We start from the raw sequence: 17,689 nt of genomic DNA, 5'->3' as shown, positions 1-17,689 counted from the left end.
TGACCGTGGGGACATTCTCTGTGTCAATCTGACTCACACAAATCACATTGTTTAAGGCCAGAAGGAACCATTGCAATGATCTAATCTGACCTCCTGCATAACGCAGGTCAGGGAACCTCACCCAATAATTTCTGCATCAAGCCCAGACCCTCTCCCCATCTTCTCTCCAAGCCTTCTGGTGGGGGCAGGTTTTTGTCCATTTCTTCTCCCGCCTGGGACCCTGGTTCCTCCACACTGTTACCTGCCCCATCCTGAGCTTGCCTTTCCCCATCCAGCCCCTTTTTCTTTGTCTCTCTCACCAGCTGCCATGGAACCTTCCAGCTCCACCCTGCCATCCAGTTCTCAAAGAGCCACTGCCCTGGAGAGTTCGTTCAGAAAGGGTTTTGGTGACCACAGCAGCGTTCCTTGTGTTCTTGGGCCCGACAGGAGCAGCCTGGGCATGGCTGCCATGGCAGGCATGCACTGTGACATGCATAGCATGTGAGGTGTTTGTACCAGAAGTGGCTCGAGCACGCAGGTGCTCTAGTGGAGGTAGAGGTGCAGCCTGGCTGTCATGATCATCATGCAGATTCCCAGGGGAATTTCTGCTCCTGATTCTCCCTGTTCTCCCCAACGTTATTCAAGGTCCATGCTTTCTAGCAGCAGATTGTTTTGTGTTTAAAGTGCTGCCGGTCCCCTGGAATTGTGACTGATCTGACCTCTCCTCCCCAATCTCAGGTCCAGCTCTCTTTTCAAAATTTTCCTCATCAGATGCCCACGAAGGAAAGAACTACCATGATAAAAAAGTTCTATCTGTTCCCAGGCCATTAGAACCAGCCCCACAGTAAGTATCTTCTTCTGGAGTCTCTCAACAAACATTTCTACTATGACCAGTAACTGCACATGTTTTGAAGGGACAGGGCTCTCGTTCCAGATGTAGCATGTAAATTCACCTTCCATTCCTGATTCCAGATTGACCAGGGTCTGGCAGATCTAGATTCTACTTCGACGGCAGCTTCTCCCCTTACGTTAGGGTTCAGGCGACTTAGATCTCCCCATCCTCTGAACTGAACTAAAATCTCTCCGTAGACACTGGCTGTTTGAAGGAAAAGGCCTGGACAGACAAGTTCTAGTAGTCAAAACTTTCTGTGGCTAATCCTCTCTTCTTAGAGCAGCTTTGTGCTTGAAGAAATGAGTGACACGTATCACAGAAAAGGACTTTTAATTCTAGGGAAACACAGGGGAAGCCACAAGAGTTACAGCTCTCCAGGAAGGAAGAGGAAAGAAGCAAGAGGGGAGGGAAACTCGGCATCCGGGGAGTGCAATTTCAAGCCCTAGTGAAGCAATGTAATAAACAGAAAACTCTGTAATCCTCTCCAGGGCCCTGGAACTCTGAGCAGGAAGCAGCATGGGGAGAAGGGGCAAATCATCTCAGCCAAACAATAGCTTCTCTGAGACTGAACCATAAAGGTAGTGGAGAATGGGAATGCAGCAGCTACAATAGCTGGATATTAGTAAAGCAGAAGTTTATTCAGGGGTGAGTGTAAAATGGAGCTCTTACCAGCACGGAGCCGCTCTGGCCCCCCCAGAAGGGGCAGGGCCTCGGGCGGAAGAGGTGGGGCTGGGAGTCAGCATCCCCCAGCCAGTCCATCTGCGCTCCCTGGCCCGTGCTGCCCGGGGCTCCAGCGGTGATTTAAAGGGCCCGGGGCTTTAACATTGCTGCCCCTTTTGTGCCCCCTCATCAGTGGCCCTGCTGGCAGGGACCCGGCAGGGCTGCCGATGGGGGGGGGCGCAAAAGGGGCAGCGACATTAAAACGGTAGGGCCGGTACTGGTGGCTACTTTTTACCGGCACACCATACCGGCCTGTACTGCCTTACTTTCACCCCTGAGTTTATTACACTCTTAGCTGAAATGATCTCCCACTGGGCTGGATGTGATACTCTTGGGATGGAAAACCGGCAGGAGGCTCAGGAAAGAAAGGAAATGATCTGCAGCAATGTATCCTGTGGGAAGAACAGTGTTAGACCTGCTTTTATCAAATATCTGTCATTGTGAAGGAAGAGAGGGGAGTAAGTTGGCGGGGTTGGGACCATTAACAGGGACATGGCCAATCCCAGAGTGTAGAAACGTGGGCAGGAAATAACAAAATGAGATTCATGGTGGAGAAATGCAGAAAATTCCTTTTGTGAAAAAAACACCCAAAACAAACCCCCAGCCAGGAAGCAGCGCTGCTGAGCGGGAGCTTGGGGCTTTGGTAGCCACAAGTTGTAGTGCAATAAGCCAGTGATTTGCGTTAAACACAGAGACAGCAAATGATGGAGCAAGGGCGAGCTGACTGTTCTGGGCACAGCATCACCAGCAAGGCACTGACCGATTGGGGGGAGTCACAGAAGAGCAAAAGACTGTTCGTTATGATGGAGGGCACCCAGAGTTCCGGGCACATGTGTAAACCAGTTGTAAAACCCCTGCAGAGTGGACAGATGTGCACAAGTAAAAACCTCTCTCAAGCTCCCCAAATTCAGTCTCTCCCCATCCCCTTCCCCAAAACCCCTGACCCTGGAGATCAGAGGCAATGGCCCATTTACTGGATCAGACTAGGAGGCAGAGGAAGGGATATTGATGAGCACCACTGGGATGCAGAATCACTGGTGGAAGAGCCAGTGTCTGTCTTGCAGTGACCGTCTTTGCTGAGGAAGGAAGTGACAGGACGTTCAGAGAGCTGCATTTATATTCAGCAGGGACCAGCCTTGTGCTCTACCCTGCTCCTGCTGCCTTCAAGGGTATGATATCCCTAAGAGCTAAGGGAGTTCCCCAGGCTTGCCTGAAGGAGCTCCGGCCTAGAAATGAGACTCCCACACACATGGCATCCTTAGCGAATGCAAAGTCCCTCCTGGGGCGAAAGAGCCACTGTGTGGCCTGTGCTGCCAGGCTGCACTGGTGAACTGTTGCTCTTCTCTCTCCTCTCCAGATAAGACAGGGCATGTCCCATGGGGGCCCTGCCACAGTCAGCGTCGGCACCTTCCTGAAGGACAGCGTCTGCACATTCAACACTGGCACAAAGCTCAAGGTCTCTCCTCCGGCTGCCTGCACACTTTCCACCTGTAGCTTTCCTCTGAACTGCCAGAAGTGCCTTCAGCTTCTCACCAGCCCCTTCCCCTGGGGAAGTGCCTTCTCTTTGTGACAGGACAACCATAGCATCAGCCTTGAAGCTCCTGCTGCCACATCTCTATAAAATGGCTTTTCCTAGCAAGACAGCAGCCCCTCCAGCTATCTAGATCCTACAGCACTGACATCCTAGAGGGCCCCATCCCTGAGATCCAGTACACACTCTGATCATTCCCTCTGGTAGCCAGACTTTGAGTCCCCAGGACAGTCAGATAAGTGAGTTTCAGCCACATCCTTCTTGGTAAATAGCTGGAGTCTCCCATTAGGGATATCAACACCAGGGGCGTCTTCACTGTAGTTAGCCCAGGCTCTTGTCCCCTCCCCTCTGCATATAAAACCCTCTCTCCTGGGCTTTCCACCCGGGCTAGCTGCCCCAGCTGAGGGTGGGTTCGAGCATGGTGCTGCTTTCACTGCGGCTGGGAGCCTGCTCACTTTGCCGCGAGGATGCAAGCTAAATCACTCGAGTGCTGACTGTCCACCTCTGCCTTCCCACAGTCCCCCCCAGGTGCCCAGGACAGGCGTGTTCCACAAATGCACTGGGAAACAGTCATACAGCGGCTCACCTTACAGCAGCACAAAGAACCATGGGCTATGCCCCAAAGGTGCTAGCGACCCACAGGGGAGCGCAGCACCAGTGGGGACGCAGTAACTTGGGCAGGGCTTTGCAGTGTGGCTGCTCACAGCCAGGTTAGACTAACCCAGTGCTCACACCCGGTGCTGATCACCCAGGCTAATTCTGCTGAACTCTGAGGGGAACATGGAGGTTAGCCAGCAGCAGCTGTCTTCTCTTGCTACCAGCGATTCACAGACCCGCTGGAATGGAAGGGGCCTGTGTCCGTTCCCCTTACAGCGAGGCTGGGTTAACTGAGCTCACTCCAAGTCATCCCCACTAGATGGCAGCCAGGCTGAGCCTTGAATAGTTGCAGTGGTGATTTCCCAACCTCACTGAGCTGTTCGCTACCTTGTTCTCATTCTCCGTAATTATAGGGCCACATTCTGCCCAGTGTCAACTCCAGACTTCAGAGAGCTGAGGCTGCAAGTGGTCCATGACATTTGGCTTAGTGCTTAACCCACATTTCTCTATTAAAACCTAAGCCCATCACTTCTGTCCTTGGCACCAGTGCTAAGAACAGATCCCTCTCCCTCTAGAACAGCCCTTTTTGTCCTTAATGATGAGCGAGAGACACCCGTCTACACCACTACAAGGCAAGAACATCAGGAAGGGAGCAGGGTTCTTTGGCATGATACATGGGGAGTAGAACTAGGACTAATGGGGTGAAGTGATGAAAGGAGAATTTAGCTTTGTTGCTTTCTGGGCTATTCCTATGGCTGGGGCAAGGGAGTAAGCAACTCCTGGGACCAGAGGTGTCCTTGCCCCTCTCCGCCGTTGTGCTGCTTTATGGGCACACTCTCTCTGGTTTCCCTGTCTCATTGCCTGTGGTTACTTTTATAGGTGGTTTTACCATGTTCTTGAAAAGCGATGAGTGTAGGGACGGGAACGGCAGTTTGGGTGGTTTTAGAGACATCAGAACTCATCTCGGGGCCATTTTAAAAAATACTTTTCTGTGCTTGTGAGCACCTCTTCCGATGGATTGTTTCTGGCCATTTGTATCCTCATTTCCAGAGATGCCAAGAACCAGCAATTCCCTTTAGCTCTAGTTCATCAATTTCATACATTCCAAGGGAAAAAAGGACCATTGTGACCTTCTAGTGTGACCTCCTGTAGAGCACAGGTAAGAGACCTGCCCGAACTTAATTCCTAGAGCAGAGCTTTGAAAGAAACATCCCATCTTGGCTGAAAAATTGTCAGTGATAAAGAATCCACCAGGACTCTTGGTAAATTGTTCCACGTTCAGCTGTGGGTGCTCAGCCCTCCTAGAAATCAAGCTCTTGATGCCTCCCAGACTTGTCTGACTGTATTCCCAAAGCAGAGCTAGGAGAACCATAGGGCTCTATAAGGAGTATTTCTATCTGAAACACCAGCCCTAAGAGGTCATGAAGTGGTGCAAGGACATCATCCTCTGCAATGCAGGCTCCATCGCAGCCCCGATTGGTGCTATGGCATCAGAAGCCCTAAACTGGCAGATAAATCCCCAGCTGTCTTAACCCACTTCTGCTGCAACACCTAAAGAATCATCACGATCCCTCTTTCTGCCATCGAGGGGCTGCAAGGAACACTTGATTACTAATCAAACTCAATTCAGTGCCTGCTAAGCCAACGGCTACAGTGTAGGACTAAGGTGGCAGAAAAAAAGGGAAGAGATGGGGAAGGGAGCAACTGTGTCTGAACCTGAGGACCGAGGTATAATAGCGTCTGCAGGTGTCTCGCCCACAGAATTCCTTTGTACATTGAAAGTGGGCCTTTCACAACGTTCTGCCAAAGGGTCCAACATTCATGTTCTGGCTTTGCCTTTGAGAGCGGAAGGGGGAAGTGCCTTTTATTCCTTTATGCTTTGTGTCTGCATCCTCTGACCCTCCCTTCAGATATTGTTAATCTCACAATCGCTGGGCTGTTTCTCAAATCCCCAGCTCCTAGGGTTAGGTGATTATGTGAGGATCTCAGCTTCCATTTGAAAACGAGATGGAAGTTTCTAGCTCTCTTGGGTACAGAGGAAATCTCAGTGTGACTGCCCCCAAAAGCTCAAATCCTAGGAGACCAGTGAACAGAACCCCAGTATATTGCAGCCAGTCTCAGGAATTTGGGGTGCCTGATGCAGGACTTTTGAATGCTTGGCGTTGGACAATACCAGGAATGATTTTAGGGTTCCCACAAACCTCTCCACCTTGATTACTGTATTTCAGTGGGTCAGGCTCATTCTGTGGAAAGGAACAATTCCAATTTCATGATGGCCCATGGTCTAAGTTTAGGACTCCATACTGCTCGATCCACAGCAGAATCCCACTCATTATTAAGGGTTGGTTCAGAAGCCTGTCACATTCAGCATCACTCACTAGGAAACAGGCTCTCTCTCAGGACCACCATTATCTTTAACCTTTCTCCGCTCTACATTTCCTTCCCTAGAGCAATTCCTGCTCCACCCCACCTGCTCCCCCCACCCTAATAGTCCCAGCTTCTGGAAGTTGTTGGTTTAAGGATACCCTGGTACATGGGGTTGCGTTCCTGAACATCTTGGTTAATAGCCATTGACTGTTCATCCTCTATGAACTTACCTAATTATTTTTTGAATCCAGGTATGCTTTTGGTCTTCACAACATCTGATGGCAGGTTGACTATGCGTTGTGTGAAGAAATACTTCCTTTTGTTTGTCTTAAATCTGCTGCCTATTAATTTTATTGGGTGACCCCTAGTTTGTGTGTTATGTCAAGGGGAAAATAACACTTCCCTATTCTCTTTCTTCATACGTTCCTGATTTTATAGACTTCTATTTTCACCCCCTCAGTTGTCTCTTTTCTAAAATGAACAGTCCCAGTCTTTTCAATCTCTCCTTCTATGGAAGCTGTTCCGTCCCCCTCGTCATTTTTGTTGCTCTTCGCTGCACCTGTTCCAATTATATCTTTTTTGAGATAGGGTAACCAAAACTGCACACAGTATTCCAGGTGTGGGCGTACCATGGATTTATATAGTAGCATTGTAATATTTTCTCTTTATCTATCCCTCTCCTAATGATTCCTAACTTAGTTAGCTTTTTTGACTGCCACTGCATATTGAAGTGAGCTGTAGCTCACAAAAGCTCATGCTCAAATAAATTGGTTAGTCTCTAAGGTGCCACAAGTACTCCTTTTCTTTTTGCAAAGACAGACTAACACGGCTGTTACTCTGAAAACTGCATATTGAGGGGATGTTTTCAGAGAACTATCCACAGTGACTCCAAGATCTATTTCTTGAGTGGTAACAGCTCATTTAGACCCCATCATTTTGTACATATAGTTGGGATTATTTTTCCCAGTGTGCATTACTTTGCATTTATCAACACTGAATTTCATCTGCCATTTTGTTGCCCAATCACCCAGTTTAGTGAGGTCCCTTTGTAACTCTTCACAGTTTGCTTTGGACTTACTTATCTTGAGTAATTTAGTATTGTCTGCACATTTTGCCATCTCACTCCCTTTTCTGGATCATTTATGAATATGTTGAGTAGCATGTCCCAGTACAAATCATTGGGTGCATCTGCTATTTACCTCTTTCCGTTGTGAAAACTAACCATTTATTCCTACTTTTTTTGTTTTTTGTTTCTTGTCTTTTAACCAGTTACTGATCCATCTTATCCCATGACTGATTATGGGATTAGTTTGCTGAAGAGCTTTTGATGAGCGACCTTGTCAAAGGCTTTCTGAAAGTCCAAGTACACTCTATCCACTGGATCATCCTTATCCATGTTTGTAGATCTCAAGGAATTCTAAGAGATTGGTGAGGCATGATTGCCCTTTACAAAAGCCAGGTTGACTGACTCTTCCTCAACATATCGCATTTATCTAGGTGTCTGAGAATTCTCTTCTTTACGGTACTTTCAACCAATTTGCCTGGTATGGAAGTTAGGCTGTGATTGCCAGGACTGCCTCTGGAGCATTTTTAAAAAATCAGGGTTGCATTAGCTACCTTCCAGTCATCTGACAGAGAGGCTGATTTAAGCAATAGGTTAAATACCACCGTTAGTAGTTCTGCAATTTCACATCTGAGTTCCTTCAGAACCCTTGCGTGATACCGTCTGGTTTTGGTGACTTATTACTGTTTAATTTATTAACTTGTGACAAAGCCTCCTCTATTGACACCTCAAGCTGGGACAGATGGCTCGGGGGTGGGGATCTCCCCTGTATCCTCTACAGTGAAAACCAATCCAAAGAATGTATTTAGCTTCTCTGCAACAGCCTTGTCTTTCTTCAGTGCTCGTTTAGTACCTCAATTGTCCAGTGGCCCCACTGCCTGTTTGGTGGGTATACTTACACAAAATGTTGCTGTTAGTGTCGTTAGCTAGTTGTTCTTCGAATTCTTTCTTGGCCTGCCTTAGCATACTTTCCCACTGACTTGCCAGAACTTATGTTCCTTTCTATTTATTTTTCAGTAAGATTTGACTTCCAGTTTTTGAAGGATGCCTTTTTGCCTCTAACCACTTCTTTTATTCTGTTGTTAAGCCATGGTGGTATTTTTTGGGAGTGGGGGTACATTTAGTTTGAGCCTCTATAATGGTGCTTTTAAAGAGTGTCCATACAGTTGGCAGGGAACGGGGACAGGGAAGATCACATCTCTCAGAATCTGAGTCCCAGACGTGAGAAGCTCCTGCTGCTTCACTTACACTTGGTTCACATTTGGAAGATTTTAGCAGGCACAGGAAGGCTAGAGACTCACTTTTGTGTTTCAGTGACAGTCAATTCCAGAATGTGAATGCCTCCTCGCCTGCTTTAAAGCCACCAAGCAGGCTGGTTGCATCCCACAGCTGGGTGCTTGTCACCTTGACTCTATTTGCATCTCCTTGTAACTTGTCTCGAAGAAAAGGAACATGCTTTCTTTAATCATGCTGGAGTTCATATTTCTCCAGACATTCCAGAAGCCACACAGACAGGACGAAAAAGCTATTAGTGCTCGGCTCTGATTTTATTACTATAGGATTCTCTGCCTCAGTTTGCCCCCCCTCCCTGAGCAGAAGTTGTTGACAGTCACTAAATATTGTGGTGTTAAACACTGGGAAAGCATTTTCATCTTCCCTGGCTAGAGAAAAGGAAGGTGGTTCTGAAATAGGGTTCTGTTTTCCTCATACCAGTTTTTTAAAGTGAGCTCACAGCCAGCAATTAACCTATTTATCCTTGGTTCTAAAGCCATGAAATCAATGCTTTTATGCTATGCCTGTATTTATTTAAGGTGACCTACAGTTTTTTTCATTTTCATCCTTCTTTCCTCCCAAGACGTTTCACCATTCTGGCAAAACCTGGACACCATTATGATAAATGATTTCCCCAATCACGTGATTTGTTCCTTATGATGATACTTTGCATTTCAAATTAGAAAAATTAAACAAAAGGTGATTGATACCGAACATGAGGAGAAAGTGTGACAGATTTTTGTTACCAATCTGCCTGAAGCATCAGGTGATCAGTCTGAGGCCACAGGATTGTTAAGGGAGGAGATGAGGTAACACACCACGTGTCTACATTTTAAAGCTTTATTGATAAAATAATAAAATAACAGTGGAGAGTGATGGGTGCTCCCCGCATCACTCAGAGGAAGGAAGCGTTAGTGCCCCAAGCCCTAACCCACTTTCATACTCACACCCGCACTACCTGAGGCTGGCCAAGCCTGGGTGAGAAGAAGAGGGGGAGGGGTGGACGGGAGTTCTTGTCCCATGCACGGGTCGTCCATGGTCCACTGTGATCTCCAGATTGCTCCAGCTCTCAGGAGGGTTTTAAGTCCCGGGCTCCTTTGGGGTGGGGGGGTGCTTCGTTCAGGGACATCTGCTCCTGGTGCCCTCTGTGCCAGTCCAAACCAGCTTTCCATTGTGTCTTCAGCTTTCTCAAAACACCCCGGCTCCAGGGACACAAGGCTCGGCTCCCCCTCTTGCCGTCTCGCCGGTGTTTTCAATCTCTGCAGTCTTAGATCTTGTTTTCTTCTTTGCTGGCCTCACGGCCTTGCAGGTCTGTGCAGTTGGGTTTTTCTTTCTCACAGCTGCTCGGGCACATTCATGCCCCCATCTTCCTCAGCTGTCAGCCAAGTCTCAGCTGTGAGCAGCGTCCTTGGGCTGGGGCCAGCATCTTATCGTTGGACTGAGCTCTGCTCTCTTTCTCCTTCCCCCTTTGGCCTCTTGCATCTTTGGCCAGGAACGTCCAACCTGTGGCCCTGGAGGGTGCAAAGTAGATAATACGTATTTGATTACGAGCTGAGCCAGACCCTCCATTTTTAAATGGAAGTGTCTAAGCGCAGGTCTACACATGCAGCACTGCAGTGCGTCTGGTGAAGACGCTCTGTGCCGACAGGAGAAAGACCTCCCTGAGCAACGTAAGTGATGTCAGTGGGAGAAGCTCTCCCTCCGACCTAGCACCGTGCACACTAGCACTTATGTCACTCACGGGGATGGAATATTCACACCCCTGAGTGACATAAGTTTTGCCGACATAGGCAGTAGTGAAGACGTAGCCTGAATCAACTGCATTGCTGTGTCCCCCCAGCAGCCTCCCACCACTTCAGAGCTGCACTGGGGGTTGCAGCGGGTATGAGCTGGCAGAGCTTTTAGAAGCTGCTGTCTCTTGTCTGCATCACAGGGGAAGGGGAGAAGGGAGTGCTGGGTGCTCCATCACCGGCATCCCTGCTGGGCTGCAATAAATAAGCAGTGGTGGGAGTGACATTGTGATATCTAACAATAAACCACTGCTAGCGGCAGGGGCGGAACTCAGCTGACTCTGCCTGAGGCTAGAGCAGTGCCTGTTAAAAGATGGCTCCCCTCTTCTACAGGGACAGCCCAGGTGAGGGAAAGTGCAGGGGAAGCCAAGAACCAAAAACCAGTTACACCTCTCCCAGTCTCCGCCCCAGCCCTAACACAGAACAGTTTGGGAGATGCTGCTCTAACTTATGCCAGCTGGCAACAGTCCACAAGGGACCATACACCAACTGGGGACAGCCAGAGTGTAGAACACTCCAGCCACTTCCATCTCACCCGAGGGCACCCCTTTCCATCAGCGGTGTAAGAGTTGGCTATAAAGCTATACACCAGTGCTGGGGGCTTCTCCCACACCAGTAGCATTCCCAGCAGGGGTTGGGGGTGGTTTCCTTTCCTTTGCTCCACATCAGAAGAGGGAAGGGAGGGGAACAAAGCAGAGAATCTACCCTAAAGTATTGATTGTGGCTGCCTGATCTTTCTGACATAACGTTTGGCACTAGAGCTACAAAGGACAGACACCAATTACTCCTGAGGGCATTTTGCACCAATAAATAAATAAATAAAAATTCTGCTCCAAAAAATTAAAAATTCTGCAAAATTCAGCACATTTCATTTGTCAAATAAATGTGGAGGCTCCAACATGGCATTGGGGACCAAAGGCCACTGGCTGCACAGGGGTGGGAGATCACTGTGCTGCTCCCCCTCCTCCCCCCGACATGGACTCAGCAGTGAGGCTGCACTCAACCCTGACACAGCGCAAGGACCAGGCCTGCCCCAGAAACACCCCAGGGTCTTGCCTCTCCATGCCAGGTGCACCAGGTGTGGGCAGGGTGGCTCAGCAAGGCAGGTTCCAAGTGTAGAGGAGCTTAGTGTGGGGGGATCCATGTGTGGGTTGAGAAGGTTCTGTGTGGGACAATTTGGGTGCAGCCAGCTCAATGGGGGATCCAGATGTGGGGGGGAAGGGGGGAAATCAAGAGGCACAGGGGCTTGTTGGGTGGTTCTGGGTGCAATGGTAATGGGACTCTGCAGGGGGGTCCAGGTGAAGGTAGTTGGGGCTCAGCAGGGGGTGTCTGGGTATGTGGGGGATAGAGCTTGGGAGGGGGGTGTGGGTGTGTGGGGCTCAATGGGGAGGTCCAGATGCTGAGGGAGTGGGACTTGGTGGGGTGGGATCCAGGTGTGGGTGGCTTGTTGGGGGTGGTGCAGGGGGAGTAGGGCTCAGCGGGGGGGTTCTGAGTGCACGGGTGAGGCTCAGCAGGAGTGTCTGGGTATGAGGGGGTCTGGATTCACGGGGGTTGGGTGGAAGGGGAGCAGCTTCCTGTACAGGATCCCTCTCCCTGCAGTTAAAGAATGATAGGTGCAGGAAGTGAGGGAGTCTGCAGAGCTTCCTGCAGCTGGGGGAGAAATCTGGGGGTGGGTCTGACCCACCCCGGATGCCGTGCAGGGGAAGAGGAAGTCCAGCCCTCCCCAGTCCAGCCAGGACTAGCAGCTGAACCTGGCACAGGGTAGGAGCCAACTGCTGGGTCTGCCTCTGCCCCACACTGATTTACCTCTCTGCTGGCTGACCGCTTTTGTGGCTTCCCTTTGCTTCCCTGTGAGAAAGTCATTTTTCTGCGGGGAAGCAAAGAAAACTGGGGGAGGGGGGGGAATATATATTCTGCACATGTGCAGTGGCACAGTATTCCCCCAGGAGTAACCAATGCTCAAGATCCCAAATGCCCAGTTTTCTTTACCTTTCTCCATAGGCCTTACCTCCTAGCCCTTTTTCTCATTGTTGTTGCCCTCCTCTGAAATCCAGCGTGCGCATCTGTTGTTTGCAAAAAGGCAGAGGATCAGTGTGCTCCAGGGGTGACTGCTCTGAATTTGTATTGCAGTGTAGTTGTAGATTTCCACCACAACTTCAACAACCACCACCTGTCCATTAAACTCTCCCTGGAATACTTCCACACTAGCATCAACTTCCTTGACACCACAATCAGCTTCAACAATGGAACTGTACAGACAACCATATGTCATGGTGTCTGGAATGGCTCACACCTGAGAGTGCCAGTGTCCGGTCAGTGAAAACAGGGGAGACAGCCCAGACTGGTGGTATGTTCTATAACTAGATTTCACCAAGCCAGTAACAAATGTGTGCTCCTGGATTACTGTATTAGTCTCACCATGGAGCCACAGGCAGTCAGTCCCCTTAGGTGTCCAGCCAAACTTACCACCTGGACAAACTGGACTTACTGATATTGGTCACATAAACCAAAAAGCACAATGTATTAGGTTCTTCCAGTCCCAAAGGGCCAGTCATTTACCCCAAGTCCAGGTTGTGACGTTGCACTCTATATGATTTTATGAAAATATGCTAGTGAGTGTGAATATAATGTAACTGGAATATGCTTCATGTAAAAGGTCTTTTGTAAGGTATCATTACAAAGCTTATAATCTACTGAGTGTGGTCATCCTATTTGTACGTATGTATCATTCTTGTATCTGAAACTAGAAATACGAAATATAACTCTGAGGGGCTATTGCAGGGGTGGCCAACCTGCAGCTCCGGAGCTGCATGCAGCTCTTTGGAGGTTAATATGCGACTCCTTGCATAGGTGCTGACTCCGAGGCTGGAGCTACAGATGTTAACTTTCCATTGTGCTGTGGGGTGCTCACTGCTCAACCCCCTGCTCTGCCCCAAGACCCCTGCCCCCGAGCCTGCCATGCCCTTGCTCCTTCCTCATCCCCACCAGAGCTTCCTGCACACTGCAAAACAGCTGATTGCGGAGGATGGGAGGCGTGGGGAGGAAGGGTGAGGTGCTGATTGGTGGGGCTGCCGGTGGGCAGGAGGCACTGGGGGCTGGAAGGGGGTAGCGGATGGGGGGCTACTGACATATTACTGTGGCTCTTTGGCAATGTTCATTGGTAAATTCTGGCTCCTTCTCAGGCTCAGATTGGCCACCCCTAGCCTATTGTAATTATGCAAAGTTGGGCCATTAATGGTGGTTTGGAATCTTGATGGCTCCCATTAACCAGGACAATTGACTGTAGATGGCTCTGTTTACTTGTAAGTCTTCCTGTATATCTGTGGGCTGGCAAGTGGGTAATGAAGTCTTGCACTGACATGTGATCATGTCACCTGAACTGGAATCCATCTTTAACCTGGTGCTTTTTCATTTAGAAGGAGGGGTGGGAACCCATAGAGGGACAGAGGATTCCCGCTTTGTGCAAAAGATATATAAGGGGGTGGAACAGAACAAAGGGGGCTCTCAGTCATGAGAAATCCCCTAACTACCACCTGAGCTGGAACAAGGGCTTTACCAGGGGAAAGGATTGGGCCCAGTCTGTGAAAGAAGCTTATTGAAACATCTCTGAGGGCGACATTTTATCTGTAGTCAGTTTTCTTACTGTATTAGGCTTAGAATTGCATGTTCTATTTTATTTTGCTTGGTAATTCACTTTGTTCTGTCTGTTATTACTTGGAACCACTTAAATCCTACTTTTTGTATTTAGTAAAAAATCACTTTTTACTTATCAATTAACCCAGAGTAAGTATTAATACCGGGGGAGGGGGCAAACAGCTGTGTATATCTCTCTATCAGGGTTATAGAGGGCGAACAATTGATGAGTTTACCCTGTATAAGCTTTATACAGGGCAAAACGGATTTATTTGGGGTTTGGACCCCATTGGAAGTTGGGTATCTGAGTGTTGGAGACAGGAACACTTCTTAAGCTGTTTTCAGTTAAGCCTGCAATTTTTGCGGGATGTGGTTCAGACCTGGGTCTGTGTTTGTAGCAGGCCAGCGTGTCTGGCACAACCAGGCTGGGTTCTGAAGTCCCAAGCTGCCAGGGAAAACGGGCTTAGAGGTAGTCTCAGCAGATCAGGTGGCAGTCCCAAGGCGGTTTCTGTGATCCAACCTGTCACACAGGTATACTCCAGATCTCACCAAAGACAATGCTGAACCCAATTTCTCTAGTAAACTAACTAAAGATTTATTAATGAAGAAAAAGAAATGACAGTTATTAAGAGGTTAAAGCAGATAAAATACATTGATTTACTTGCAAAGTTTTTAAGTCCAATATGATAGCAGAGATGTAGTAATTTGCTAGTAAGTCTCTCAGTGTTACCTAGAATGGCTCTAGGGATCTCTGTACAGTTGCTCTGAATTCCCCCCATCAGAATTCATCAGTCCAGAGATGAAGTATCATTCCCATTCAGAAGAGGCAGGGTGGAGCAGGGATGGGAAGAGGCAGGGTGGGGCCGGGGGTTGAGCACCTTTGGGGCCCGGAGGAAACCGGAGCCTGTGTCTGTCTTCCCTGAAAAGCAGCCAGGCAAACGCTTACACTCACAACACAGCACTCACCTGCACAACATGCATTTTGAGTCTTTGACCTCAGGTCACCACATCAAGGACCGCTTGCTTTGAAATTAACATTCTACTTCCTATGTATACACAAGTAATCCAGTTACAGTGATACACACAACGCAATTGCTGGCTGTTCATTATAATAGGGATGGATAAGTGAAAACAATACAGGTAACATTCATTGGTTTTCATGAAGTTTACACATCAAGTAAATTCTCCTCTCAATACTACCTTTGATCTAGGATTAATTAAGTGAGGCGCATACATAATAGTTAAGGTTAAAATTCTGTCACGGGTATTTTTAGTAAAAACCAGGGGACAGGTCATGGGCAATAAACAAAAATTCAAGGAAGCCCATGACCTGTCCCTGGCTTGTACTAAAAATACTCTAGGGGCTGGGGGGAGGGGGGGAACAGAGCGCTGCCCGGGCTTGCAGCTGCTCCCGCCCCAGCCATTGCTCCTGTGGGAGGGGCTGGATATGAGTCAACAGTGTGCCCTTGTTGCCAAGAAGGCCAATGGCATTTTGGGGTGTATAAGTAGGGGCACTGCCAGCAGATCGAGGGACGTGATCATTCCCCTCTATTCGACATTGGTGAGGCCTCATCTGGAGTACTGTATCCAGTTTTGGGCCCCACACTACAAGAAGGATGTGGAAAAATTGGAGAGAGTCCAGCAAAGGGCAACAAAAATGATTAGGGGACTGGAACACATGACTTATGAGGAGAGGCTGAGGAAACTGGGATTGTTTAGTCTACGGAAGAGAAGAATGAGCGGGGATTTGATAGCTGCTTTTAACTACCTGAAAGGTGGATCCAAAGAGGATGGATCTAGATTATTCTCGGTGATAACAGATGACAGGACAAGGAGTAATGGTCTCAAGTTGCAGTTGGGGAGATTTAGGTTGGATATTAGGAAAAACTTTTTCACTAGGAAGGTGGTGAAATACTGGAATGCGTTACCTAGGGAGGTGGTGGAATCCCCTTCCTTAGACGTTTTTAAGGTCAGGCTTGAGAAAGCCCTGGCTGGGATGATTTAGTTGGGAATTGGTCCTGCTCTGGGCAGGGGGTTGGACTCCAGAGGTCCCTTCCAACTCTGATATTCTATGATTCTATGAATATGCTCTGAGGATCAAGTCTAGGATATACACCTTAACACGCTTGAAAGTGCCTTCACCAAACAAGGACACTCTACCAGGGAAGTAGGCCACGTCATCGAACAGGCCACCGAAATACCCTGAGAGAACCTGCTTCAATACAGGGGGAGAAAAACCCAACTTCTGACTGCACACCCCTAGTTGTCACTTACCCTGCGTGGGCTCCAGTATTGGGTGGTATCAAACAACTACAACCCATACTCAATGAGGACCCCATCTTGAAAGAAATCTTTCCTGAATCCCCACTTCTGGCCTTCCACAATCCCTCAACCTCATCATCAGAAGCAAGTTCCCCAGAGACCAGGACACACCAACTCAAAGATGCCCCAGACCCTGCCAGAACAGATGCGAAAACTGCAGACATAGCTCCACTTCCACAATGATCAGTACCCCTCACATCACACCTTCCAAGATCCATGCTCCTACACACACCTATCGCAAGTGGCGCGCTTCGTCCAGTGCACTAAATGCCCCAATAAGAGCTCTGTGAGCGAAAGCAGACAATCGCTACACCCTCACATGAACTCTCACAGGAAAACGATAAAAGACACAAACACCCTGTCACCTGTGGGTGAACACTTTTCCAAAGCCATCACTCTACGTCTGGCCAATCAGGCCTCATTCTCAAAGGAAACCTGCCCAACACTTTCAAAAGATGAGTCTGGGAGCTTAAACCCATCACTCTGCCAGACATTTAAAATCATGGCCGGAGCAGAGACACTGGATTTATGGTTTATGAGACTCCCTCTTTGTGCCCTGTGCCTGGAGAGATGCGAAGGGACCACTTCGCCTTGAATGCTCCCGTACCGCGTGTGCAACCACCTAGGCTGAAGGAGCTGCTCCCCTTTGCACCAAGCTGCGCGGCCGGGAGCCGCCGTCCCGGGCCCGGGGAAGAGCTCTGTGTGGCTCACAGGCTCGCCTGGCTCGCCAGCAGCGGCGAGCCCAACAGCGGCTATTACCGCACCCGGGGCGGCCTCCTCAGCGGCGCCCTTCGCCGCCTACTTCACCAGCTGCGAGGCGGCCAAGGGCTCCTGGGCTCAGGGCCGCCCCTGGACACTGGGGTGCCCGACGCAGCCCCCCCGCGGGTCCGGCCCAGGCCCCCGCGGGGGCTGCACCCTCGGTCGGGGGGGGGCAGGGGAACCGCCCCCAGCACGAGCCGGCGCAGTGGAGCGGGGGGGGGCTGGGCCGCTCCAGCTCGGCGCCCGGCGGCTCGGGGGCGGGGCGGGGGCGGGGCGGGCGCGGCTCATCCCGCGCGCACAGAGCCCGTTGTCCCGGCACGGGCGGGTCAGGCATGACGTGGCGAAGCCACGCTCCAAGCGCCCCCGGCCCCAACCGACACTCCTGCCCCGCAGCGCCCCCGGCTGGGCGAGCCCGGGGTTAGTCATCAGCGCCCGCACTCCGCTGCCCGCTGCCATTGGACAATCCCCCGCCCCGCCCCCACCGCGCCAGCCGGCACAGCCGCAGCCGGCCGAGCTAGGGGGCGGGGCTAGCGCTCTGAGTGACAGGGGGACCCTCCCCGCTATCTCAATTCGCCAGGCCCCAGAGCCCCGGAAGTGCCCCTTTCCAATTCCTGTGGCGCAGGGACCCACCTTTCTGAGCCACCAATACTTGCGGGTTCGCCCCCGGGGTGCCGGGGGGAGGCGGTATTCCTGGATCCCAATAGGGCTCGCCGGGACGCGCTGTGATTTGTCACTGGACAGTTCGCTGTGTGGTCCCGCCCCTC

At 50.0% G+C, this 17,689-nt stretch overlaps 1 protein-coding gene and 1 long non-coding RNA gene across 4 annotated transcripts in view; one reads left to right on the top strand and one right to left on the bottom strand.

Moving 5' to 3' along the window:
- Positions 1-11,072, top strand: part of LOC125623888 (caspase-1) — a 27,836-nt gene extending 16,764 nt beyond the window's left edge. The window contains exons 8-9 of the mRNA XM_048823941.2: positions 718-823; positions 2,949-11,072. Coding sequence (XP_048679898.2) covers positions 718-810 — 93 coding nt within the window. The 3' untranslated portion in view covers positions 811-823; positions 2,949-11,072. The remainder of the gene's footprint in view (positions 1-717; positions 824-2,948) is intronic.
- Positions 9,248-17,689, bottom strand: LOC125623902 (uncharacterized). 3 transcript variants are annotated; one of them, XR_007353152.2, is made up of 4 exons: positions 17,556-17,640; positions 14,225-14,431; positions 12,220-12,274; positions 9,248-9,932 (listed from the first exon to the last, which is right to left on the bottom strand). It is a non-coding gene; the product is annotated as an uncharacterized LOC125623902 (long non-coding RNA). The 3 variants fall into 3 exon arrangements; XR_007353151.2 differs by lacking the exon at positions 17,556-17,640 and adding an exon at positions 14,575-17,097; XR_012665327.1 differs by lacking the exon at positions 14,225-14,431 and having other exon boundaries at positions 17,556-17,689.

This window comes from Caretta caretta, chromosome 17, assembly GCF_965140235.1.
Source record: "Caretta caretta isolate rCarCar2 chromosome 17, rCarCar1.hap1, whole genome shotgun sequence".
In the NCBI taxonomy this organism is placed as follows: domain Eukaryota; kingdom Metazoa; phylum Chordata; order Testudines; family Cheloniidae; genus Caretta; species Caretta caretta.
This window is presented reverse-complemented; position numbering and strand designations above follow the sequence as displayed.